The sequence below is a fragment of the Hemibagrus wyckioides genome, linkage group LG17 (assembly GCF_019097595.1).
Source record: "Hemibagrus wyckioides isolate EC202008001 linkage group LG17, SWU_Hwy_1.0, whole genome shotgun sequence".
NCBI lineage: Eukaryota > Metazoa > Chordata > Actinopteri > Siluriformes > Bagridae > Hemibagrus > Hemibagrus wyckioides.
The window spans coordinates 4,281,762-4,304,744 of record NC_080726.1 but is presented as its reverse complement, the minus strand read 5'-3'; the positions used below and the strand labels follow the sequence as shown (position 1 = coordinate 4,304,744).

The 22,983-nt window shown below is 38.0% G+C and overlaps 1 protein-coding gene across 4 annotated transcripts in view; it reads right to left on the bottom strand.

Moving 5' to 3' along the window:
• The window catches only part of gdpd5b (glycerophosphodiester phosphodiesterase domain containing 5b), a 62,576-nt gene that overhangs the window by 28,650 nt on the left and 10,943 nt on the right, over positions 1-22,983 (bottom strand). For all 4 annotated transcript variants that reach the window (XR_009206982.1, XR_009206983.1, XM_058413594.1 and 1 more), the window contains exon 2: positions 15,302-15,476. Coding sequence is in view for 2 of the 4 variants with exons in the window: in XM_058413594.1 (XP_058269577.1) it covers positions 15,302-15,418 (117 nt within the window). In the remaining 2 variants the exon portion in view is untranslated. The remainder of the gene's footprint in view (positions 1-15,301; positions 15,477-22,983) is intronic.

The following is a 22,983-nucleotide window of genomic DNA, read 5'->3' as shown; positions in this document are numbered from 1 at the left end:
ACTTAGATTATAAACAAACATAAAAACATAAAAACAGATTTGTTAAAATTGTCAGAAGTGACAAAAAACAGTAAACCTAGTAGTAAAAAATAGCAAACCACAAACCTTGAGCATTATGGATGGCCTCAATAGCGGATCAGGTAAAATAAGTTATAAAATTCAGATACTACTGCGTGATTTTGACTGAGTGTGCAAGATTTAGTTAGTTTTTTTTTTTAATTTGCATCAGATAGGAACACATTTGTTAATGGGATTTGGTATCTTAGTGGTTAAGGTGATTGCAAGGTTGGGGGTTTAAATCCTGCCATTGCTGGGCCCCTGAGCAAGGCCCCTAACCCTCAATTGCTCAGGTGAATAAAAAATGAGATAAAACGTTAGTTGCTCTGGATAAGGGCGTCTGTCAAATGCCAAGTTTACTAATTAAACTTACTTTACACTTCCACTGTAAGTAAATGTGGAGCTTTTTTCCTGTATAAAGAAGCACACTGAAATACTTGCCCAGCCAGACAGACAGAAATTCCTCTAAATAAGCAGCTACAAACAAAATATTGTTTACACATTCCAAGCTAATCAGCTGTGTTTCCTGAGCTTTTGACAGTAATCAGAATGTAATGCGATACAAACAGCCTCCGGTGCACGGATTGTGAAATTCTGCTTTAAATTAAGCAAAACCTCTCTCTCTTTCTCTCTCTCCCTCTCTTTCTCTGTCTCTCTCTCTCTTTCTCTCTCTCTCTGGTCTGTTTCTCGTTAGGAGTGAAATTTGTCGTGTTAGACACAGAGAGGTTCTGACGAGCGATCAGCTGTGCTATTTCACACCATTTCACACTCGCTCATCAGCCGTGAAGAGCATCCGAGCTCTAGCACCTGACCCACAACTCTCCACATATCCATATTACATCACACTTTCAAGAGGATGGGAAACTATAACCTAAAGGTGTTAAGTCATTTCCTCATGTCTACCTCATTAGCAAGACTTATCCATTCACGCAATTATCCGTTCAGCTAATAACGTGTCATTAGAGTAATGAATACAGGTCAAGAGCTTGAGTTAATGTTCATTTCAAACACCAGAACGGAGAGAAATGGCCTGTGTAAGTATTTTCAGTCTAGAGTTCACACACACACACACACATAAAACAAATGAGAGACTGGTTGAGGTTACAGTATCTTAAATAATCACTCATTACAACAGTGCTAAGCAGAAAAGCATCTCAAAATGCACAATGTGAAAGAAAAAGCTATAGGGATGGAAGACCACACAGCAGCTTCAGATTCTTCCAATTCTTTGTGGTCTTTTGCACTGTCACACATCCACCTCAATGTGCTGCGATGGGTTTGGTGGTTTTGAGGGATTACTTGAGTTTCTGTAGATTTCCTGCCAGCTAAGACACAACAATTTTGTCTGTCAAGTCCTATCTTACTAGCATCTTAACTAAACAAATTTTCTTGAGGCTAAAATGAATGGTTCTGGAGAGAGATTTGGTGTTTGTGTATAAAATTCAGCAGTGTTTATCTGCATTATATCATACGAGATGAAGCAGCAGTGTGTGATCTTTAAAATGGATCATGTGACTTCTACTGTCTTCAGTCCTGTCTGTAGTCGCTGTACCGAGTCACTCTGTATTTCAAAAACTTCAACTTTGTCATGTCGCTAATTTGGACACGGCCACAACTAGTCGCTGACTTCGATGTTGCTCATGATTTCAAGTCGCTGCATGTGTGAAGGTAGCATTATACTTCTTCCAGAGCATCTCCAAACGCTGGAGCCGGTTACTCTTGTTACTGGTTTATATAACAATTGAAATAAGTAAGCAGTGGAATCTAATGCTGTTATGCAACCAGCTGTTTAAATGTAAGGAGGTATTTTATGTGCTGAAACCAGAACCCAGATCAGGATAATCTGCTGCTTCCACCTGTAATTACTGCAGTTATCTACTGGTTTCTTTAGCATTCGTTGAGCTGTAGAGTAAAAAAGCAGCTCGTTTCCTGCATTAACTGATAATTAACACTGAAGTTCTGTACACAAGCTGGATCACAACCCTCGCCCACTACGTACACAAATAAGACATGAAGGATTCATTTACACAAATTTACACATCCACAGCAAAAGCTAATCTGCTTCCTTTAGGCCCTGAGTGATCGTGTGAATTGATGGTGACAGAAGTATAAACACACTCAAATAATTTGTGCACAGAGGCAGAAGAAAACTGATGAACCCTTTTCACCAGTATACCAGTTGAAAAGAAAAAGACTTAAGGTCCATTTTTAATCAATTTAATGGCGTTCAGTGTGTTTTAGACGTGTGTTTTTCCCTCTGTTGGAGAACCTTACACAGAATTTTATTGGTCGAAGATCAAATCTGAGCTGCTTTTTAGATGAACAAACACTGGGAGCATCTCAGAGAGCAGAAATGGGTTTGATATCAGCATTTACTGTGAAGATACAAACATTTGTGTGGGAGATAATAACCGTTATTGTTCATCTGGAACTTTTCTATGAATATATTAACTCCTAGTAGGCTAAAAACAGAAATACTTATGAAACACTACAGATTCTTAAAGTCCTGAGTATCTACTTTCATATGAGCTTCATATTAACCACCACTGTAGAGTGAGACATGGCAAAGACGTTCAATACTGATCCCAGACACAAGTAAACAGGAGGAAAATTCATTTTCTGGTCTCTGGGAAAAAGAGTTCAATTGAAAACAACACCTACAAACACACAGAAATGGGACAGCACAAGTCATCCCAGCATGTGCACCGATACAAAGACGTGGTTATATAAATGTCAGGAAGGTGGAATAGAGGGCAGAAAATATCACATACCCTCAGCACAACCACAACCACCACCACCAGACCAACTGCTTTAAATCAACCTCCATCCAGAAACACAGCTGCTTTTACCACAGCTGTTCCTAATGCAGAATGAATTAAACACACTTTCACACATACATGATTACGTAACTGGATTTTACAGTAGCATGTTGCAAGTATTGGAAGGTTGAGGGTTCAAACTGCTAAGCTGCTACTGCTGGGCCCTTGAGCAAGTCCCTTAACCCTCAACTGCATAAATGATACATGGATAAAGCCACAAATGTAAATGCATACAGTTTACAGTACTGCAGGTGGCGCTATTAATATTTCATGACTATACCTTGAGTATAAAAAGATGATATATTGCCACTTTTACAAAGCCGGCCATTATGGAATTAATCTGATTGGACATGCCTTGTTATTTTAACCAATCACAGGCTTATTTGCATGATATGTGACCTCCCATTCTTCAAAGCTGATAATTAAAAAAAAAATAAAAAAATAAAATAAATAAATAAATCTAATTGTTCTTCATTTTCTTCAGTATTTTTTTTACTTAATTTAATTTTTTTTCATTTTATTTTTATTTTCAATAAACTGAATCACTTAAAAAATATGGCACAACCTGCATTTTGTTGGCTGCTTTAAATATATTTAAGCTTAATAGTCTCCAACGTGTATTTGACTATCAACAGTGAAGATTTTTGTTTTATTACTATTTTTGCCTTCATAAATGCATTTTTGACACATTTATGAAGCCTAAAGAGCTCTTACTCTACAATTAGCACAAATTGCATCCCTTTCTTTTGGCAGTCATCTACACAAAAAGAATAAAATCTATATAATGATGTTTGTTATAGAGATAATTGTTCTCTTTGTTATAGTAAAAATGCTAAATTCACACGTTCCAGGCAGATTCTCTTGAAAATGGGCCACATTTTCAGTGAGTAAAGTTCTCGTCGGTACAAAGGCAGCGTGTGTGTGTGTGTGTGTGTGTGTGTGTGTGTGTGTGTGTGTGTGTGGTATAATAATGTGGGTGGCAGGTAGAGCGGAATTAAACCCAACAGGACAGCACATTCAGCTCAGCTTGCAAAAACCAGCCTGCTGATGCTGTGGGTCAGCCATTAAAGAGGCCATGATATACACCGTGCTGTTCAAACTGCGTTGTGGAACAAAACAGGCAGCAGGTCACTGACGTCTTCATCTTACTGTGCTTTATAAACATGATCTATAATTTAAACCTATTCGTTTTCATAGTAAGAGGAGCCGGTGGTAGGCAAAATGTTGGGCAAAAATGTTCAGGTTTGGGTTTAGAAAAATTTAATTTTCTACCATTTTTACTTTTAAGAAGTACAAGAATGAATCCACGTTCATAAAGAGACTCCGTTTCTGCTCTTCATCTGCGTCGTGTAACCAACAAGTCGCTACCTGATCTGCATATCTGAGTAAAGAACAGCTTCAAGCGTCATGTTATGAGAACTAGCGTGTTAAGACTCAACAATGACGCTGAACATTTTAATTATACTTGGAAATAAAAGGCATAATTTGATCGACAGAACGCACGCTTACCTTTAACGCTCTAACCAGAGGGCAGAGGCAGCGTAATTTGTAATCGCTTCTAATCCATCACCTTTAGACTAAAATTAATCTTATCATGTTGTCGTTCTAAGCTGGAAGACAGAACAGCTGTGAGGAAAAGGTGCTAGCAAGGGTACATCCCAAATCGCTTACTTAGTCACTTAATCGAAAAAAAAAAAACAAACAAGTGTAGAATGTTGGGACGTTTCTTGCACTCAATGCTTGCAGCTTTGCTTCCATAGAGAAAAAGGGGCAGGGCTACCAGACATTAACGACATTCGCGTTCAATTGGGAAACGGCGTATACACCCGATTAGCGTTCCATTTGAGACGATATGACCCTTCTAACTTTAGTGTACGTTGTGTAGAGTGTAAGTGCGTAGTGTGTAGAATGTCATTTAGGTCAGCAGTGCTGCGTTCTCCTGTGTGTTTGAGAGTGTGATAAAGTAAGGAACACGCTCAGAGCTGTTACTGAGGTAGGAATGTGGCTAGTTTAGATCAGTTGCGGATTCAAGTGTTTCAGTGCTGTCGCATTCACGTAGCGAGAAGTTGCTGATGTGTGAATTAGGGCAAGTCCAGAGGGAGAGCATCGTGGAATCCAACCTAGTTTTTTTTTTTTTTTTTTTTTGGGGGGGGGGGGGGGGGGCCGGGCACAAAACAAAGGAGATGCATCGGATTAAGGAAGAAACAAATGATGCCTTTTAATCAGTATTTTGAGAACAATAAATAAATATATACACTATAACTGAGCGTGAAACCGTGACACTGTAACAGCTTTAACTATTACAAATCTTTTAATCAGCGTCTACTGCTCTGCATTTACACCAACACAACAGGACACAGGGATTAACCCCATCTGTATGTCAACAAAACACATGACGTGAAAGCAAACAGAAAAGACAGCGACGTTTCATACTGCTGCTTTTCTTAGATTCCGGCTCCACGCTCCGTCAGCTCCGGAGAAACGCTGCGGTTCCGTTTACAGGCCCTTTGTGCTCGTGCTAAAGAACTGGGTAAATGGAAAATCTCTCAATTATTACTGAGGGATCAATTTTCAGCAGGACAGGCTGCATTTAACACAGGACACACACACACACACACCCAAACACACACACACACACACAAACACACACATCATTACAGGTATGAGCTGGATAGTTAGATGAAATAAGAGGCTGCAGCAGAAGTCCTTCTTTATCCACAGTGCACTCATTGTTTTCAGGGGCCAGAATTACCGGCTACGTGTGAAACACCATCCTGTACGTCTAATCCAGCTTTTGTCTCGATGCCAGAGATTGTGTAGTGGTTAATTAAAAATGGATACCCGAAGACGGAGCCAAACAAGGCTGGAGTTTAAAGAGGCACACAAGGGCAGAACCTCACTTCTCAGCTTCACACAAGTGACAACACTTGCAACTGTTTATAGAAGTGAATTCATTCATATAGAAATATAACCTTGGGATTTTATTACAAACATCTGAACACCTACTCGGTCACAGTTAACAATTATATTGATAATTAATCGATAATTGAAATATAGTCTCATCATATTTGTCACATACACAATCCTAAGCTTGATCTGATCAGTCCTTGAGATGAAGATAAAAACCTTATCTTTTAGGAAAGAAATATATAGATAAATTATATAAATCTGTATATAGTACAGTGATGTGGTATGAATGAAATGACTATGAATTGGAGGTTGGGGTCAGAACACAGGGTTAGCCATGATACAGCGCCAAAGGAGCAGAGAGGGTTAAAGGCCTTGCTCAGGGACCCAACAGTGGCAGCTTGGAAGTGCTGGGGCTTAAACCCTGACCTTCCAATCAACAACCCAGAGCCTTAACCACTTGAGCACGTATAAGATCATGAAGATGTACATGAAGGACCAGCAGCTTCAGGTAAGCATCGGAAGTGAGGGGAAAAAAAGTGATCAGTGATTTTGATTTTCAGACGGTTCAATGGAATGTGGAAGAGTGAGTGAAAGTGCACTTAAAAATCTGCAGTCATGTCAACATTAGTCTCAGATTCAGATGCCACACCCATGAACTGCTGGCTGAATGACTGATGTGTGTGGCACACAAAACTGGAAACACTTCAGGAGTTTTGAAGATGTCATCTGATCAGTTGGATTCTACAGGAATTCTAGGAGACGTGCGTCATGTTTCTTAACGTTTCACAAAACAAAGCCGTCAGTCTTCCCTCATGGAAGAAGGCAGCCATCATGTTTACAACTGTGACAATGAGCGCTTAAGAGGTTCAGCTAAATGCTGGGGTTTCCAAATGATGTCAAGTTCACTGTCAATAATTAGCATGACTTTCTTAAATAATCTATCTATAGTTGCACTTTACATTTTTACAAAACAATCTGTGATTGGTTGTTTTATATGTCAGTCAGACTTCTTCTTGGGCTGTCCTTGACTGATAAAAGCTGCTATGGAGTTCTAACCTTATGCTGTGAGTCTGAAGCTCTGGGTAGACGAGACTATTTCAGTAAGGAATGTTTCCACCATCATGTGGAATCCGTGCCATGAAGAATCAAGGCTGTTTGGAGAGCAAACAGCCTTGGTGAACAGTATCCAGGAGAACCAAAGGAGAACCGTAGCCAGTATTAGTATAGTATTCCTAATAAAGTTTAAACTGCTCTTAGACTTCCATTATAAGTGATCTTCAAGTCTTCTTCATTTACGTCTTTTTCTCATTACAGAAAAATTCAATTTTCAACTTTATTTGTATAACACTTTTAAACAATGGACACCATCTCAAAGCAGCTTTACAGAAATATATTCATTCAGGACATTAATTAAATAATGTAAATGATGTCCTTAATGAGCAAGGAGGTGAGGAAAACTGAAAGAGATGATATAAGGAAGAAACCTTGATTTTAAAGGGAACCTCATCATCATCATCTAGATGACATAAATCATTTCCCTTCTACTACGTATGTGTACTATATGGTCAAAAAGTGTGATTGTGTAACCAGGACATTGATTCCAGTTTTAATATGCATTTAAAGGTGAAGTTACGTTGAACTGGTCACTAATGGAGAACAAATCTGTTAATATCGATTGCAGTCCCAAAGCCATCTCTGTGGTACAAACAACAGTACTCTTATGTTTACGTTTTAGAGATACAGTAGCTTGAAATAGGGTTTTAAATCCCATTAGCTAATCAGAATAAATAATCACCTGAGTAAACAATGAAACATTGAAAACACAGCAGGTTTTATTGGATGTGGGAGAATCGGTACAGTGGAACCTTGGCATACGAATGCCCTTCTTTACGAATTTTTGCCTTAATAAATGAAATTTTGCAAGAAATTTGCATTGGCATACGAAACATTTTCAGAGTACGAACGATACCAACGTTGCCATTAGCATGCGTTCAAAAGCTAGGTGATTTTTGGGGTGTTTTTTTGTTGACAGATTGGTGGTGTGGGTGGTCTGTTCTATTTTTAGCCCAAGCTTGGTGGCACAACTTCCTGTGAGGAGCCTTGACATGGAATGCTTGGCTTGGGTCAGTTCTTTGTAAGCAGCCATACAGTTTACATACGCTTCGTATTGGATATATTGCTCATGTTTTTGGGCGGCTGGAACGGATTATCTGCATTTACATTATTTCTTATGGGAAAATTCGTTTCGCAATACAAATTTTCACCTTCAACGAGGTTCCAATGTAAATCAGCCAAGTCAGTAATTCAGTACTTATGTCAGAAAATTAGTAGTTAAGATCATATCATAAAGTCAGTGACTCAATGTCAGTCAGTAAGTCTGTTAACAACTAGCTATCAGTAGTCAAGTCAGTAGTTCAATATGTACTGAATGTCAGTCAGTAAATTTAATCAGTATGACAGGAAGTCAGTCATCAAGTCAGTAATTCAGTAAGTTACCGATTAGGTCAGGTTATTAGTAAATCAGTGAAGTCAGTCAGTAAGTAGTTTAGCTAAAAGTAATAATAACTGTAACTAGTGCATGCAGTTTAATAAAGTCAGTAAATTGTGACTTATGTTAATAAGTAATTAAATGGTACAAACCACAGTATGTTTACATTTTCATAATCAACACAGATACAGTACCTACCTTGAGATGAGGTTTTAAATATTATCACCTTTACATCGCATTAGCTAATTAAAGGAAATAATTTGAAATGATCACCAGAGTAAATAGTGAATGTTGACATTGCAGGATTTGGATTTATTGGATTTAGGGGGAAAACAGATAGCTCAGTGCTGAGGTTCCTGAGAGATGCTTAGAGTGCAGTTTTCTCTCAGAACATTCCAGAGGAAATCACTGCGCTTCATTCAACATTACTGTGTTTGTATGATAATCTGCAGAGTTCAGTCAGATGAATTCTTAGTGTGTGTGTGTGTGTGTATTAATGCAGAGGCTGAGCTGCCTTTTTAACGGTCAAGGCTAAGCTGAAATTGCTGACAGCACTGCATCAGCTCCCGAGAGCCAGAACACAACAGGAAACAGGTCACTGTCTCACGATTCTTCACAAAAGGAAAGCCGTAACTTTCTCCCTTCAGCTTACTGCATTTCTGTGTATATATAACATACACCGACACGGTCACATGACTATCCTTAAAACATTTTGTCAGGTTTTGGCGAGATTTGCTCATCCATTCAATTGTAATTTCAGGTATTTAAAGCAACCAGCTAACAATAATGTGATCATTTTTAACACTGCATAAATACACAATACAGTTTTGCCATATTTTACCATTTTACACAACATTCTTTTAACAATATACATCACAAGCATGTTTTCAGTTACATTTGCATATTTTAATTGCTTAAAATAAACAAAGCGAGTATGTAAGTAAATCATTCGAGTCAGTGATTTAGTCAGTTCATGAGTAAAGTTGGTGAAGTCAGTCAGTCAGTTATTAATACAATCAGTAATCATGTCGGTATTATTTCCGTCAAACAGGAAGTCGGTCAGTGAGTCTCTAGGTCAGTCAGCCGGTAAGTCAACTGGTATGTCAGTAAGTCAGTATAGGATTAAATCATTCAGCAGGTCAGTCATTACTTCAAATAATAATGTCTGTAAGTAGAGCATACAGTCTGTAAGTCAAATTTTATGTCAGTAATTAAATCACAAAGTCAGTCAATCTATTCAGTACTTAGTCAGTAATTCAGTACTTATGTCAGTAAATTAGTAGTTGAGATCATATTAAAGTCAGTGACTCAATGTCAGTCAGTAAGTCAGTTAACAACTAGCTGTCAGTAGTTAAGTCAGAAGTTCAGCATGCACTGTATGTCAGTCAGTAAATTTTAATCAGTATGTCAGTAAATTGGTCACAAAGACTGTGAGGAAGTCAGTCATCAAGTCAGTAATTCAGTAGATCAGCAAGTGCATCCAAATCAGCAAGTTGTGACTTTTGTTAATAAATAATGAAGTCAGTCAGTCTGTCAGTATGTAAGACTGTCAAGTTGGTAAATCAGTAGTTAAGACCATATTTATGTCAGCCAGTATGTCAGGAATTATGTCAGTCGTAAACTAGCTGTCAGTAGTTAAGTCAGTAGTTTAGTATCTACTGTATGTCAGACTGTAATTCTGTTGATAAGTCAATCAGGACATCCTTCTGTATGTCAGTAAGCCAGTCAGTGAATTTCAATTAGTATGACTAGTCACTTAGACTCTCAGGAAGTCAGTCATCAAGTCAGTAATTCAGTAAATTACAAATTAGGTCAGTTTAGGAGTAAATCAGTGATGTCAGTCAGTCAGTAATTAGTTCAGCAGTAATAATGATAAAAAAAATAATAATAAAATAAAATAAAAGTTACTATGTATACGTTTGTCAGTAATTCAGTAGATAATCCAGTCAACAGCTATTCCAAGAATTCAGTCCTCAAGTCAGTAATTCAGATAGGCGATACATCAGTAGTTAATACTTTAATTAAGTCATCAGCTATATATGTTAGTCAGTAGTTCAGTCAATATCCAGTTCACTCAGTATTCCTGTCAGGATGTCAGTCATCAAGTCAGTAATTCATTTACTAAAAATTAGTAAACTGGTTCATAACAGTAAGCCAGGCCGTGAGTAAGTCTGTAATTACATCATTCAGTGAGAAGGCAGGTCAGTGAGATGATTATTCAGGCTGTAAATACAGTAAGTCAATAATTAATTCCCTCAGTAGGTAATTAAATTAGTAGGCAGGTCAGTAAGTCACTAACCCCTATATGAAAAATGATCTGAGTCAAGGATGGATTAGATATCATATCCTCAATGACGGCTAATATTTTACATTTAAGTTAAATGCATCTCTCACTGTTTTCTCTCTTCTGAATGCATTCCTATTGAGAGTTAAGCTCCACTCTCCCTATTCTTTACCACTGCATGGTCTATCTGACAGAACACTGCCTGAGGTCCTGGCACTCAGGGGGCCTATTAAACTCACCCTCCTTAAACATCCACCACAATGCTAATTCATGCAAAGTGCTTTGGAACAAAACTAATTATGTAGTGAAAGTGCCTCCTGAGAGCATGGCCAAGAGGCTTCAAATCATGGTACAGCAATGACGCGGTGTCATCCACGATTAGCACACACACACACACACACACACACAAACACACAAAAACAACCCCCACCAGTAACACATTAACATTTCTGCGAGGGCAGAATCCGAGAGACGGTCGCTCGCATCGGGGCCAAGCACTCGCCTTTTAGAAACCCTGCTCAGTGATGTACACCGCTCTGACAGCACTACTCGCTCCGGTTTTCATGCAAAGACGTAGGCAGGAGTGACAAGTTACTCCAAACTAAGAAAATAAATGCACAATTATTGCTTTTTGTGGAGTAAAGCTTTCCTCAAGAAGTCCAGTGCCACTAAAACAAGCAACTGCGCAGCAAATAAGGAACATATATGGAAGTTTTCTGTAATAGCACCTCGTAACATTTTATTCCACACAGCAATCAGTTTTTATCCAGTTATAGTTACTTTTAACGTTCATGAAACAAGCCGGTTCCTGTTATCGCTTACTTTACAGCAGCTGTAGCAGTAGTTCCCTTCCCAAGCTCTATTGTTCTCTTTCTCCAAAAAATTGTTGCTGAACATTTGCAAATCCCAAGGGCATGAAGGAAGACTTTTAGTTTAAAAAACTCCCTCCATCCTTCGACATATTAAAACACAATCAAAACTGTATGAAATGTTTATGGAAAGGAGAATAAAGACGCATTTTTTTTCTGAATAAAATATGATAATTTTAGTGATATGATCCCAAATCTGCATTTATATCACTTCCATACCATTTGTTTTTTTTTTTACCTTGAAACCATTTAGGATAAAAACATTTACATTAATATATCATATTCTTGATTCTGATTGGTCAGAAGGCGTTGATTTATTTTGTTTTAACAGCAGCCTGGACGATAAACAAATCTGATAGATAGATAGATAGATAGATAGATAGATAGATAGATAATTTATTTCATGTATAATCAATTGAACTAGTAAAGATAATACAGAGTTCTGTAAGGGATGTTTATTTGACGTTTATGGAGGGAGTCTTTGACCTGTCCAGGGTGTTCCCCTGCCTTTTGCCCTATGTGTGCTGGGATAGGCTCCAGCAGACCCCCGTGACCCTAATTAGGAATAAGCGGGTATAGACAATGGATGGATGGAAGGAGTCTTCAGTGCCAACACTTTGTAACAGTCACAAGAAAGAGGAATAAACCGCTTTGGGAGGTGGTGGTACTGGAAAATTACATTCCCAAGTGCTTTTCCTAAGTCTTTGTGTATCATCCAGCCCGACTACTCCCTAGTCATTAGGCTTGGAAAAAAACATTAAAAGTCAGCCAGCTCTCAATATGTAAGATTATCACAAGCCTACAGACCAGCTGCTCAGCTTCGCTCACACTTCATGCCTGCTGAAATAAACGCCATCGACGGATAAAAGTGCGAGGAATGTTCGCTTCGTTTACTCAACCAGCATGTGGAAAAAAAGCAGAAGCAGACATTCAGGTGAAATCATTAAGAAATGCAGGAGGCCATGTGCTGTGTGTTGGGTTTAAACACTGTATGGGAAAATATGAGCTTCCAGTGTGTACACAGTGCTTCTTCTGTAAAAATAGTAGTATAAAAGTCCTGCATATTGCACTCTTGGCCCCTGATACTGCATTATATAATGAAGTAAATGCCACATGTTGGCAGTCGATACACAGATTCGAAAAATTCCTCTCAGCACATATAAATAATTCAGGAACTCAGTTGAGTGGAAAAACAGCACATCCTCTAATGAAATGCATGAAAGCTGCAATGTGTACAAAACGGAAAGAAATAAAACATGTTCTGGTATTAAAGGCAATTAATTAGACACTCGGCTTTAATAGATGTGAAACTCTTTGAAAACAAAATGAAATGTGAAGTGAATATGGGGGTTAAAATGTCACTTATTACAAAGAATATTTTACACACACACACACACACAAACAAAAATAGAAGGGCATAAACAACATGTACGCCGTATGACTCTTTTTTCTTCCTAAACAGAGATTATGAACAGATGGAGTGGTATTTTTTTTTTTCTTTTTGAGCTGAATCATTACAGCCAGAGGAATTCGTGTTTTGGGCAAAACTACTACACTTACTATACTATATGTGTTCATTTTTACTGATATTTTATCTCTTATTTTTATTTCTTTGCTATCAAACAGCTATATACATTTATCAAGGAGGTTTTACTGGCAGCTCTGATAGCTCACGTTCATCTCCAGTCCCAAATTAAAGGAAAACCCCAGAGGGTGGTTTTATGCTGCTGGGGTATCTTATCTATCTATCTATCTATCTATCTATCTATCTATCTATCTATCTATCTATCTATCTATCTATCTATCTATCTATCTGTCCATCTTACTGTCCGATAATTATCAGTCCATCTATCTATCTATCTATCTATCTATCTATCTATCTATCTATCTATCTATCTATCTATCTATCTATCTATCTATCTAATTGTCCGAGAACACTATGCACTTTCTGGTTAAAGGCTAACTGTATTTCACTGGCTTTGTACATGTTCTTTGCAGATAGATAGATAGATAGATAGCAGAAACAATGAGTTTAAAGGAATTCTTTATAATAATTTCAGCTTTTAAGCCATCGTGAGCTCTATTATTGTGAGCTCTATCTATCTATCTATCTATCTATCTATCTATCTATCTATCTATCTATCTATCTATCTATCTATCTATCTATCTATCTATCTATCATAGTTATTTCTCTGTTTAATTATTTGTCTGTTTGTTTTGTTGTTTAGCTGCCTTGTCCCTGCTCCACTTATCCCGTTACGAAGCAACTGCCAATGAATCCAAAGTGCTTCTGACTGATCACCATTATCCTTAAACTTTTCTCTTCCTGAACTCTTGACTCCTGAATAATTTAATGAGGATGAAAATGTTGTAACTCCTACGCTCTGACCCGCTTCATATTCATCAGCTCTCAACTCCACTCAACACCTGAGAGAAAGATCTTGAAGTGTTGTATTAGACTGCACTTTCCATCACCACCATCATTATCATCACAACAACCACCACAAGCATCATCATCATCACCATCATCATCACCATTATCATCATCATCACCATCATCATCATCAGTAAAACAGAGTGAAGTGTATTGAATCACTTCTGGAGGGCTGTGGTGCTCCTCTTTGGATAAAAATCTATTACTGACTAAATAAACCTATGAGTGGATCATATACGAAGTATCCAGTGCTATATTTTGCCTTTTCGACCCGACCTGTACACCAGCGCTTAACAGGAGTGTGTGAATTGATACTAAATACTGTTAAATATGTCCAGTATTGTTAATTGGAAGCATTTTCATTCTGAAAGCTGATCTAATTTACTGTTTATACATGCTATTTCATTCAAGGTTATATATTTAAAAAAAATAATAATAATTACATCATTTCACCAAACAAAACCCCAAACCAAAAATGTCCATATTTGCTTTTATATTCTTGGCTTCATTTGGCGTCAGTGTCCTTGGTATCTGGCATGCACACTTGATATTATTTCAGACTCATTGCGAGTACACCACGCCTACACCACACCTCCGAGCACTTTATTAGGAACACCTTTACCCCTACCTACACAATCGTGCTGTTATCTAATCAGCCTACAGTGAGGCAGCAGTGTAATGCATAAAAGCATAAGCTACAGATCAACACCTTCAGGTAATGTTCCTGAATGAGGAAAAATAATTCATCTTGTGGAATCCAGTGTATTAGTACAGAGTTCCTAATAAAGTGCTCAGCGAGTGTATTTTCTATCAAATGTGGTTCATCAATAAGGATTCTAGTGTTTGGTTTCCGAACGTGGAAAAAAAAAACAGCACAAAAGATGGATTGCCAGGATAGAAAAATGACACACAAGCACCTCCACCCCTCTGCGTGACCTCCAGCATGCACGCATGTACTGCGACTCTGAACTGTGGTGTTATATAAAGTCTCTGACTGATGCCTATCTAGTACACTCTTCAGTCTCTCTGGGAGGTTGTTATGTCCTGCGACCCAAATCCCTTTCCAAACACGGCTCAAGGTTCAGATTTATGGTTACATATTTCAGTCATGTACATATTAACAATGTTACGGTTTATAACATAGGAGTATGTTTTACATTTCTTGAAATATTCACCAACACGGGGTTGAGTTAATGTGATTTTATAGAAGACGAGGCTTAATCTTTAATCTGTGTCCGGAAAAACTGACATTTGGGGTCATATCAAGCATTTTTTATCAGTAAATTGTATTTTTTACTCTATAGTACTTTCTTAGCAAAAAACTAAACTCTGTCGTATACATCACAACTGTCTCTAATGTCTGCTATGATGCTTTTCCCAGACTGGCTGCCGTGAGCAGCAATACATTGTTCTAATGAGTGAAATCACAGCGAGCCTCACCTTCGTGGTGTCATCGTGTGAGCGCTGGTATCGTTTCCAGCGGCAGCCATAGATCCCCGTTAGACAGGACAAGCAGAGTTGTCTCTCATAGACCTGCAGGGGTTGGTGCTTCACCATGCTCCTTCAACCTGGACTCCACTCCACCCTTCTACCATCCCACTGACAGCACAGTGACCTACAGAGAGAGAGAGAGAGAGAGAGAGAGAGAGAGAGACAACAGAATGAGTGTGAGCGTGTGGGAGTCATAATGAAGAAATAGATAAGAAGAGATAAAGGGACAGACGGACAGAGAAAGAGTGGGACAAAGAGAGTGGGCATGAGAGTGAAAAAGAAAAGAAAAAACAAAAAAAAAGAGATAGGAAGACAGACAGACAGGTAGTGCGAGGTGAAGAAATAGAGAAAGAGAGAGAGAGAGAGAGAGAGAGAGAGAAAGAGAGAGAGAGAGAGCAGAATGAGTAGGTGCGTGTGGGAGTCATAAAGAAATATAATAGACAGAGACGAGTCAAAAAGCAAAGAGAAAACAAAAAAAGAGATAAAGAGACAGACGACAGGTAATGCAAGGTGGAGAGAGAGAAAGAGAGGGAGAGATAGAGTGTGACAGTATGAGTATTCAGTGTTTAAAAGTCACATGAAAAAGGATAACAAAAAAAAAATAGATAAAGACAGACAGACATACAGACAGACAGGTATTTTGAGGTAGAGAGAGAGAGAGAGAGAGAGAGAGAGAGAGGCAGAGGAAGACAAAAAGAGAGAGATAGAAGCATCAGCAGAATGCTCTCTGGCACTAAATCTGGTCCAGCAAAAGCTATTACACGTGTAGTTAAAGGAGCGGTCTGTGATATTTATTTATTTATTTATTTTAATGTCTGTAGGCAAAACACCAAGTCTTCTATATAAAGCTTCCCGCTGCAAAAGCCCCTGATTTTGTAATATAAAGGCAGTGTTTATGTTATAATAGACACTGCCTGTACTCTCTGACCGCTAACAAAAAAAAAAGTTGAGCCACAGAAAAACAACAGACACAATAGTTGCCCTGACTGCCTCTAGGTGGTGCTGGTGTACCGGCAGCAGGGCAATTATCATGTTTGTGTTTTGTTTGATCAGCTCATTTTAATCGCAACATGCAACAAGAAACGTTTAAAATGTTAGGAACAAACTCCAGAGCGATAACGACAGAACAAGGAAGTGTCTCTAAATATATGTCAATCATTTTAATTTAGACAGCTCCACCTTTTGAATTAGCATTCAGGTGGTTTGGGGGGTGTGGCTTCAGCGGAAATGTACTGTTGATGGCACAAGCAATGACTTTTTAGCATTTCAAACATATAGAAACAATTCAAACATATAGAAACAAATTAGCATTTAAGCATTAGCATTTAACTTATTGAGTCTATTTCACTTCGTATTCAATCGATCTAACTGCTTTAAATATTTAAATTCTAATTGCAAATTTTATTTTATTCAAGCCAAGAGTAAAGAGAGTAAAGAGTTAAGATATCTACATTTATAGCAGTAGTAGCTTTTCTCCTTTACACTATGCTGTAGCTTCAGATCCGTGAGTCTAATGCGCTTGTTTTAGCCGAGGAACGATTCAAACGGTTAAAAATAACAGCATTATGCAAACAAGTGTCTTCTTTTAATCCGTAAAAGCATTATATACTCTGAAGTCAAAAGGACGCAGGGTCATTCTTAAACCAATGCGCACGTATATCCGGAAACTAAATGTAAATTCTGGTTGTCCAAATAAGCATTATAGCTATTATTGCTAAATGGATTCTCCAAAGAGCAACAAGAGCACATAAAAGCTACTCGCTCTTATCTGTTAGTGCTACTGCTGCATAGCTGTTTAATGTAGCGGTTCACAAGTGGACCCAAAATGGCTATCAAGCCCATCAGAAGCATTCAAGAGGCACAGCGCAGAGACCACCAGCAGCTTGGCATTTGCATTGTGCCAGAGGAAGCGGCTTCATCTCCGGTAATTTGAGTTTGTACTGTTTAGCTCAGACTCTACACATCAGACCAGTAGCTGATTTCTGAGTGGATTTTAAAGCTTATGAATGTTCATTGTGCTTATATTAGCTAGCTGGCTACATTTATGTGACAGAAGAAGCTTTATCAGATAATGTCAGGTTAGCTCTTGCTTGCTAGTTAACCTGACAGGATTTCTCAGAGGATTTGAAATAATGTTTAGATTAAAAAACATATTAATACTGATAAAATGTCATAATCTTAGGTGATAAAGCTAACAGTTACCCAATGTAAGCTAACCTGACAGGATTAAGAGGATTTAAGATAATGTTTAAATTAAAAATACTAATAATAAAAATTTTCTTAATCTTGGGCGCTAAAGGTTACCCACAATAAGCTAACCTGACATGATTTCTGAGAGACTTTTTGGTATTAGTTAAAAATAAAATCATAATCTTAGGTGCTAAAGCTAGCCAGTTACTCAATATCAGTTAACAGTAACGGTCAGAAATGGAATATCTGTTTCATAAAATGTCCATAATCTTTACTGCTGAAGCTAAACAGCTAATATGAGGTAATATGACAGGATTTCTGAGAGAAACTGTAGGTCATATTTTATTTCCTAAAATGTATATATAATCTTTTTACTGCCAAGATAAACAGCTAGCTAATATCAGCTAACCTGACAGGATTTTTGAGTGTGTTTGGTCCTGCTCATGTAGCATACCCCTGCTAGCTAAGATCAGCTATTTCAAGGCATGATTTCAAGAAGCATTCCTAAGTAAATATAAAAGTTTATTATTGTCCCTGCATTGTCTAGCTATCAAGCCGAAATGAATGAAAGAAATTTTTAGCATGAATCTAAAAATGCTAAATCTAACCAACTAAATAAATATGGGCAAACTTTAGTGAGGAGCTAATATTAGCTAGACAGCATACTAAACTGGCAATATCCAGACAACGTATCTGTTAATAGAAAAGAAAGTGCGAGCAGCCTAACTGCCAACAAAGGTAATTATTCCTGGTAAAAGTTATAGATCTTTCTACTAGTGTGTCATGGCACTGACTTTACCACAGATCTTTATGAAGGGTTCAACCAAGCTAGCAATCCATCAATCCATCTCCTTCATGTTGAAGGTCGGACAAGACAGCAGAAGCTAATTCCATTTGAGGAAAATAAAGTGTGTCACAAATGCCAACAAGAGACTGGCAAAAAAAGTCTCAAAAGTGGGAAAAATATATAGAGTAACACTCAGGTATCCCTAAACAACAGTGATCAACAAATTAGTCAACTCTGGCTATAACATTTCTAAATGACTATTTAGGTTCTCATAGTGAGGAACTGATCCACACTGAACTTCTGGTGAATAATTACATATTTCCTGTTTCTAGTCCTAGTCTGGGGTCTTCTTTGGAAATGATTACTATTACAATATGACAAAATATTTAGACAAGTGTGAAGATTGTGAAGTTGATATAAAAGGATATGATGTGCGTGTGCTTTGTTACACAAGCTCGAACAGCATATACTGTATGTAGCAGAATTAGCGCTCATACTGGCTCAATTACCTCGTATATACCTTCCATTATTGGTAGAACAGTCAGTCATCATATGCTAATAACTCCTTAAAGAAATAACACACGTGCTTCAGCATCCAAGTCAGATAATGATTACACAACCTCTAAACTGAGTACAATATCATCTTTGTATTCCTACACTACCTCCACAGTTAGTCATACAGGAGGGTTAAACAGTGATACGGATTAGCTCCTGCTGATAGGATCTTGTGATGAGATGCAATTATCGTCTCTGTACATATAACCTTGAGAACGTGAAAACATGAGATGCTAGTTTACTACAATTACACAATGCTATGCACGATGTACTACACAGCTGGGGAAAGTGTATTCTTCTGAAAATGTAGACGTTAGTGACTGAAAAGAGTTCAGGGTACATTTTGTGTAACTATGACATCATGTTAAAGCAGCTTAGATAGAAATCTGGATGTAGGGTAGATTTAGATCACTAATAAGCAAACCGGACAGACAGCTCCGGAATGAATGAGGAAGATACCCTGAGAGGAACCAGACTCCAAAAGGTGACTATTTTGGGTGACATTATAAATTATTATTTGCCTCACAGCTCTGGGGTTGGGGGTGTAATTCCTGCCTCTGCCCTTAGTAACGAGTTTGCACATGCTTCAGGAGTTTCCTCCAGGTTCTCTGGTTTCCTTCCCAAGTATAAAAACATGCATTGTAGGCTGACAGGCATCTATAAATTGTTTTTAGTGTATGTGTGTGTGTGTGTATGTGTGTGTGATTGTGCTCTGTGAGGAGTTGTTGCCCTGTCCAGGTTGTTCCCAGCCTTATGCCCCGAGTCTCCTGGGATAGGAGCCCACATGACCCTGTGTCTAATAAGCACTACAGAAAATGGATGGATGGATGGACAGATGGATGTATGGCCAGACGGACGGATAAGTGGATGGATGGATGGACAGATGGATGTATGGACGGACGGATAAGTGGATGGAAGGATGGCTAGATAGTCGAATGGATGGATGCATGGATGGATGGATGGACAAAAGGACGGATAGATGTATAGATGGATGGACATATGGATGGATGGATGAAAGGACAGATAGATGTATAGATGGATGGACATATGGATGGATGGATGGATGGATGAATAAATGGATGGATAGATAGATGGTAACATTATCTTTAGCAACTTGCTGACTTCGATCTGAGGATGCAAACACCATGAGCAACATTAGAAACATTATTAAAAGAAGATAATCATTGTAACATTGTACATTTCCCTTCTGATCTAATGCACATAACTAGGACGCTATACGTTATTATATTATTACGTTATTATGCTATTATGTTATTATGTTATTAGCTATCTCTCTTTAGCTTTGTCAATTTCCAGCCAACCAAAAAATGGGGCTGGGTAATCGGGTAAATTTTTTTGCCTGGTGAGCTAGTTAATATATTTATCATTTTTTCCACTACTCAGAAGTGATAGTGTAACTACTAAATGGAACAACAGACGATGGTACAATTCTTCCTGCTACTGCATAAACCCTATTCTTGTCCTAGATACAGTTTAAAATTTTCTTCTGAACAATATTTCCTCCTACCATATGTGTGTATAGATTACATTACTAACAGCTGAATTTACTTGACAATCTGGATGGGCTACAGGTTTTCTGACTGTACAAAGCCTAATGAAAGCAAGGTCAAAATACACCTGATAAAAAATATCTCTTCATCTAAATGATTCCCAGGTTGAACCCTGTACAGTAACCAGCTTGCTGACCCTTTGCTCCTCTTATACTCCAGTGAGGACTTTGAACGAACATTTGGGGGAAGAGAGAGAGAGAGAGAGAGAGAGAGAGAGACCAGTTCTGCTGCCTCATTTCCTACCAGCTGGAAAAAAGTACAGAATAACAGTCTGCTTTAGGGAAATGTTTCAGCACATTGGACTGCAGTTCCACTGAAATGAAAACACAGCATTTTCGAAGTAGATGGATGTGAAAGACACCAAACAAGAAGCTTGGAGTAAAAATCAGGACTACAATCTTCTACACAAGTCCCTAACCGCAACCACTGACAGGGACAACATGCCTCAAAACTGAAAATATAACTGCTACCTCTATAAAGTAGCTCAAAGTGGATTACTTTCCTAATAAAACACACCATGATGTGTATTTTTTCTCTACTACTACAGCAACTTACCAAAAATAATCTTTTCATTTTCTCTAATAATAAACAGCACATACATTTTAACCATATCTAGCCTTGTAAAACAAGTGTCTGTTATCACTTTCTTTATAGCAGCTTTAAACACTCACTCCTTTACAACCTTCCCATTTTCTCTTTTCACTTTTGAAGATAATAAGGCTAAAAAAATATGAATTTCAATTTATTGTCATAAAAAACTGTACATCAGAAGACGCAAAGCAGAACGAAGCATCTGAATCACGATAAAAAATAAAAGCTGGAAAAACAATAAATAAATAACCAAAACAGTCAACTTCATGAAAGATACAATACAATAACCTGTGTCATAAATAAATATTGCACTATCATAAAACAGTGCAGAACGTTGTGAAAATTGTGGCAAAAAAAGGGCTGATACCAGAGACTCCTTCTGTAAACAGTAATTAAACATCCCTTTTTTTAAAAAAAAAAAAAAAAAGGAAACTACACTATGCAAATGTTTATATCTTGCTGCAATCTGTATATTACTAATACTGGATTATGTGGAAGGTCTCTCAAAAGTCCCTGTGTCATTTGCTACTCTAGATACAAACAATAACCTACTCTAATCAGCACATTAATATAACCCTGAGATTAGATATACCTGCTATTATAGAAAATTATTCCTGAGCCAAGAAGTCAACAGCTCTGTAGTAGAATATATTACGTATATAACTATATACCACACATACTTAGAATAAATCTTCAAAGAAGCACGTATAAGCCTCTTTTTATTATTCCTTTTTTCCAGCCAGTTAAACATTCCTGAAATTCCTTCTCACGTCTCTGCTTCGCTTTCACATGTTCCCACAGACTCACATGAAGCTGCCAGCATGGCATGAGGACACAATAAACAACAAACCACATGACATAATCTATCTTTGGACCACTGTCATATTGGGAAGTGTGTTTATGAACTTGCAGCAGGCCGTGTCGCAAGCGTACACGTCAGCTCTATGAGACACAGGACTGTTGCATAAAACGAGTCCCGCCTTGGAGGTCAGTAGCCTGACACACAGGGGAGACTGTGAATGCTTTCTGCTTTGGCAATGAGATGTCAAACTTGGTGGAAGTTGGTAGAGTTTTAGGTTATAAACTGTCAGGGGAAAGAAACACATGCTCTTGCTCCGGCTTAGAAAAACAAAAAGTGACGCATTTGGAACGCTAGATAGAAAAGTAATCATGTGATCAAATCAAGTGTCGCGATTAATCAAGGCAAGGTTAATGACTAGCGTATCATAGATAACGACGTACCACCAAAGCATCGGGTCACACAGAGGAATTTCATTAACAGGTTGTTTGTTCTTGACTTTATTGAAAGACCTCCAGCGCTGACTCAACCGCCTCCCACTCGCATTCCCCATGACATCCAGGAATATTCAAGTGACCATCTGTTTGCTCAACGCCGCTTTGTGCAACACCCAAACTAAAATACTCCCTGTCAGCGAGGGTGTGGGTGTGACTTCATGCTATAAAGTGTCTGAGATGGAGTAGTCTACAATTTCAGAAACCACCCCTCTCAAGAACAACAGTCATTTTGAACATGTATTGTAGGCTTGCCCTGTTTTTACACCTGAATAAACCAAACATGGGGTTTAGCCCTAGGCCATGTTGAGGGAATATTTGGAGTGGGTGATGTTTTCTGTGAGAACTGCTGTGTGTATTTTCTTTGGGAACTTTTGTATTTATAGGGTTGACACTAGCAACCTAGCAAACGCCATGCTTCTTCTTTCATTTCTGATCTTTTTAAAATGTTTTTGAGTGAAAAAAATATATATACACAATCCTAATTTTTCATCAGAATAAAAAGCAGTAGTATTTAAATTTCATTTAAACCTAATATTCAGAAATTCTGGGGTTAAACTACACCCAAAGTAGCAAACCTCCAACATCTCCAGCACCAGTTTGATAGAAATCTTGATGCTCTACAGCCAGTGTGTGTAAAAAAA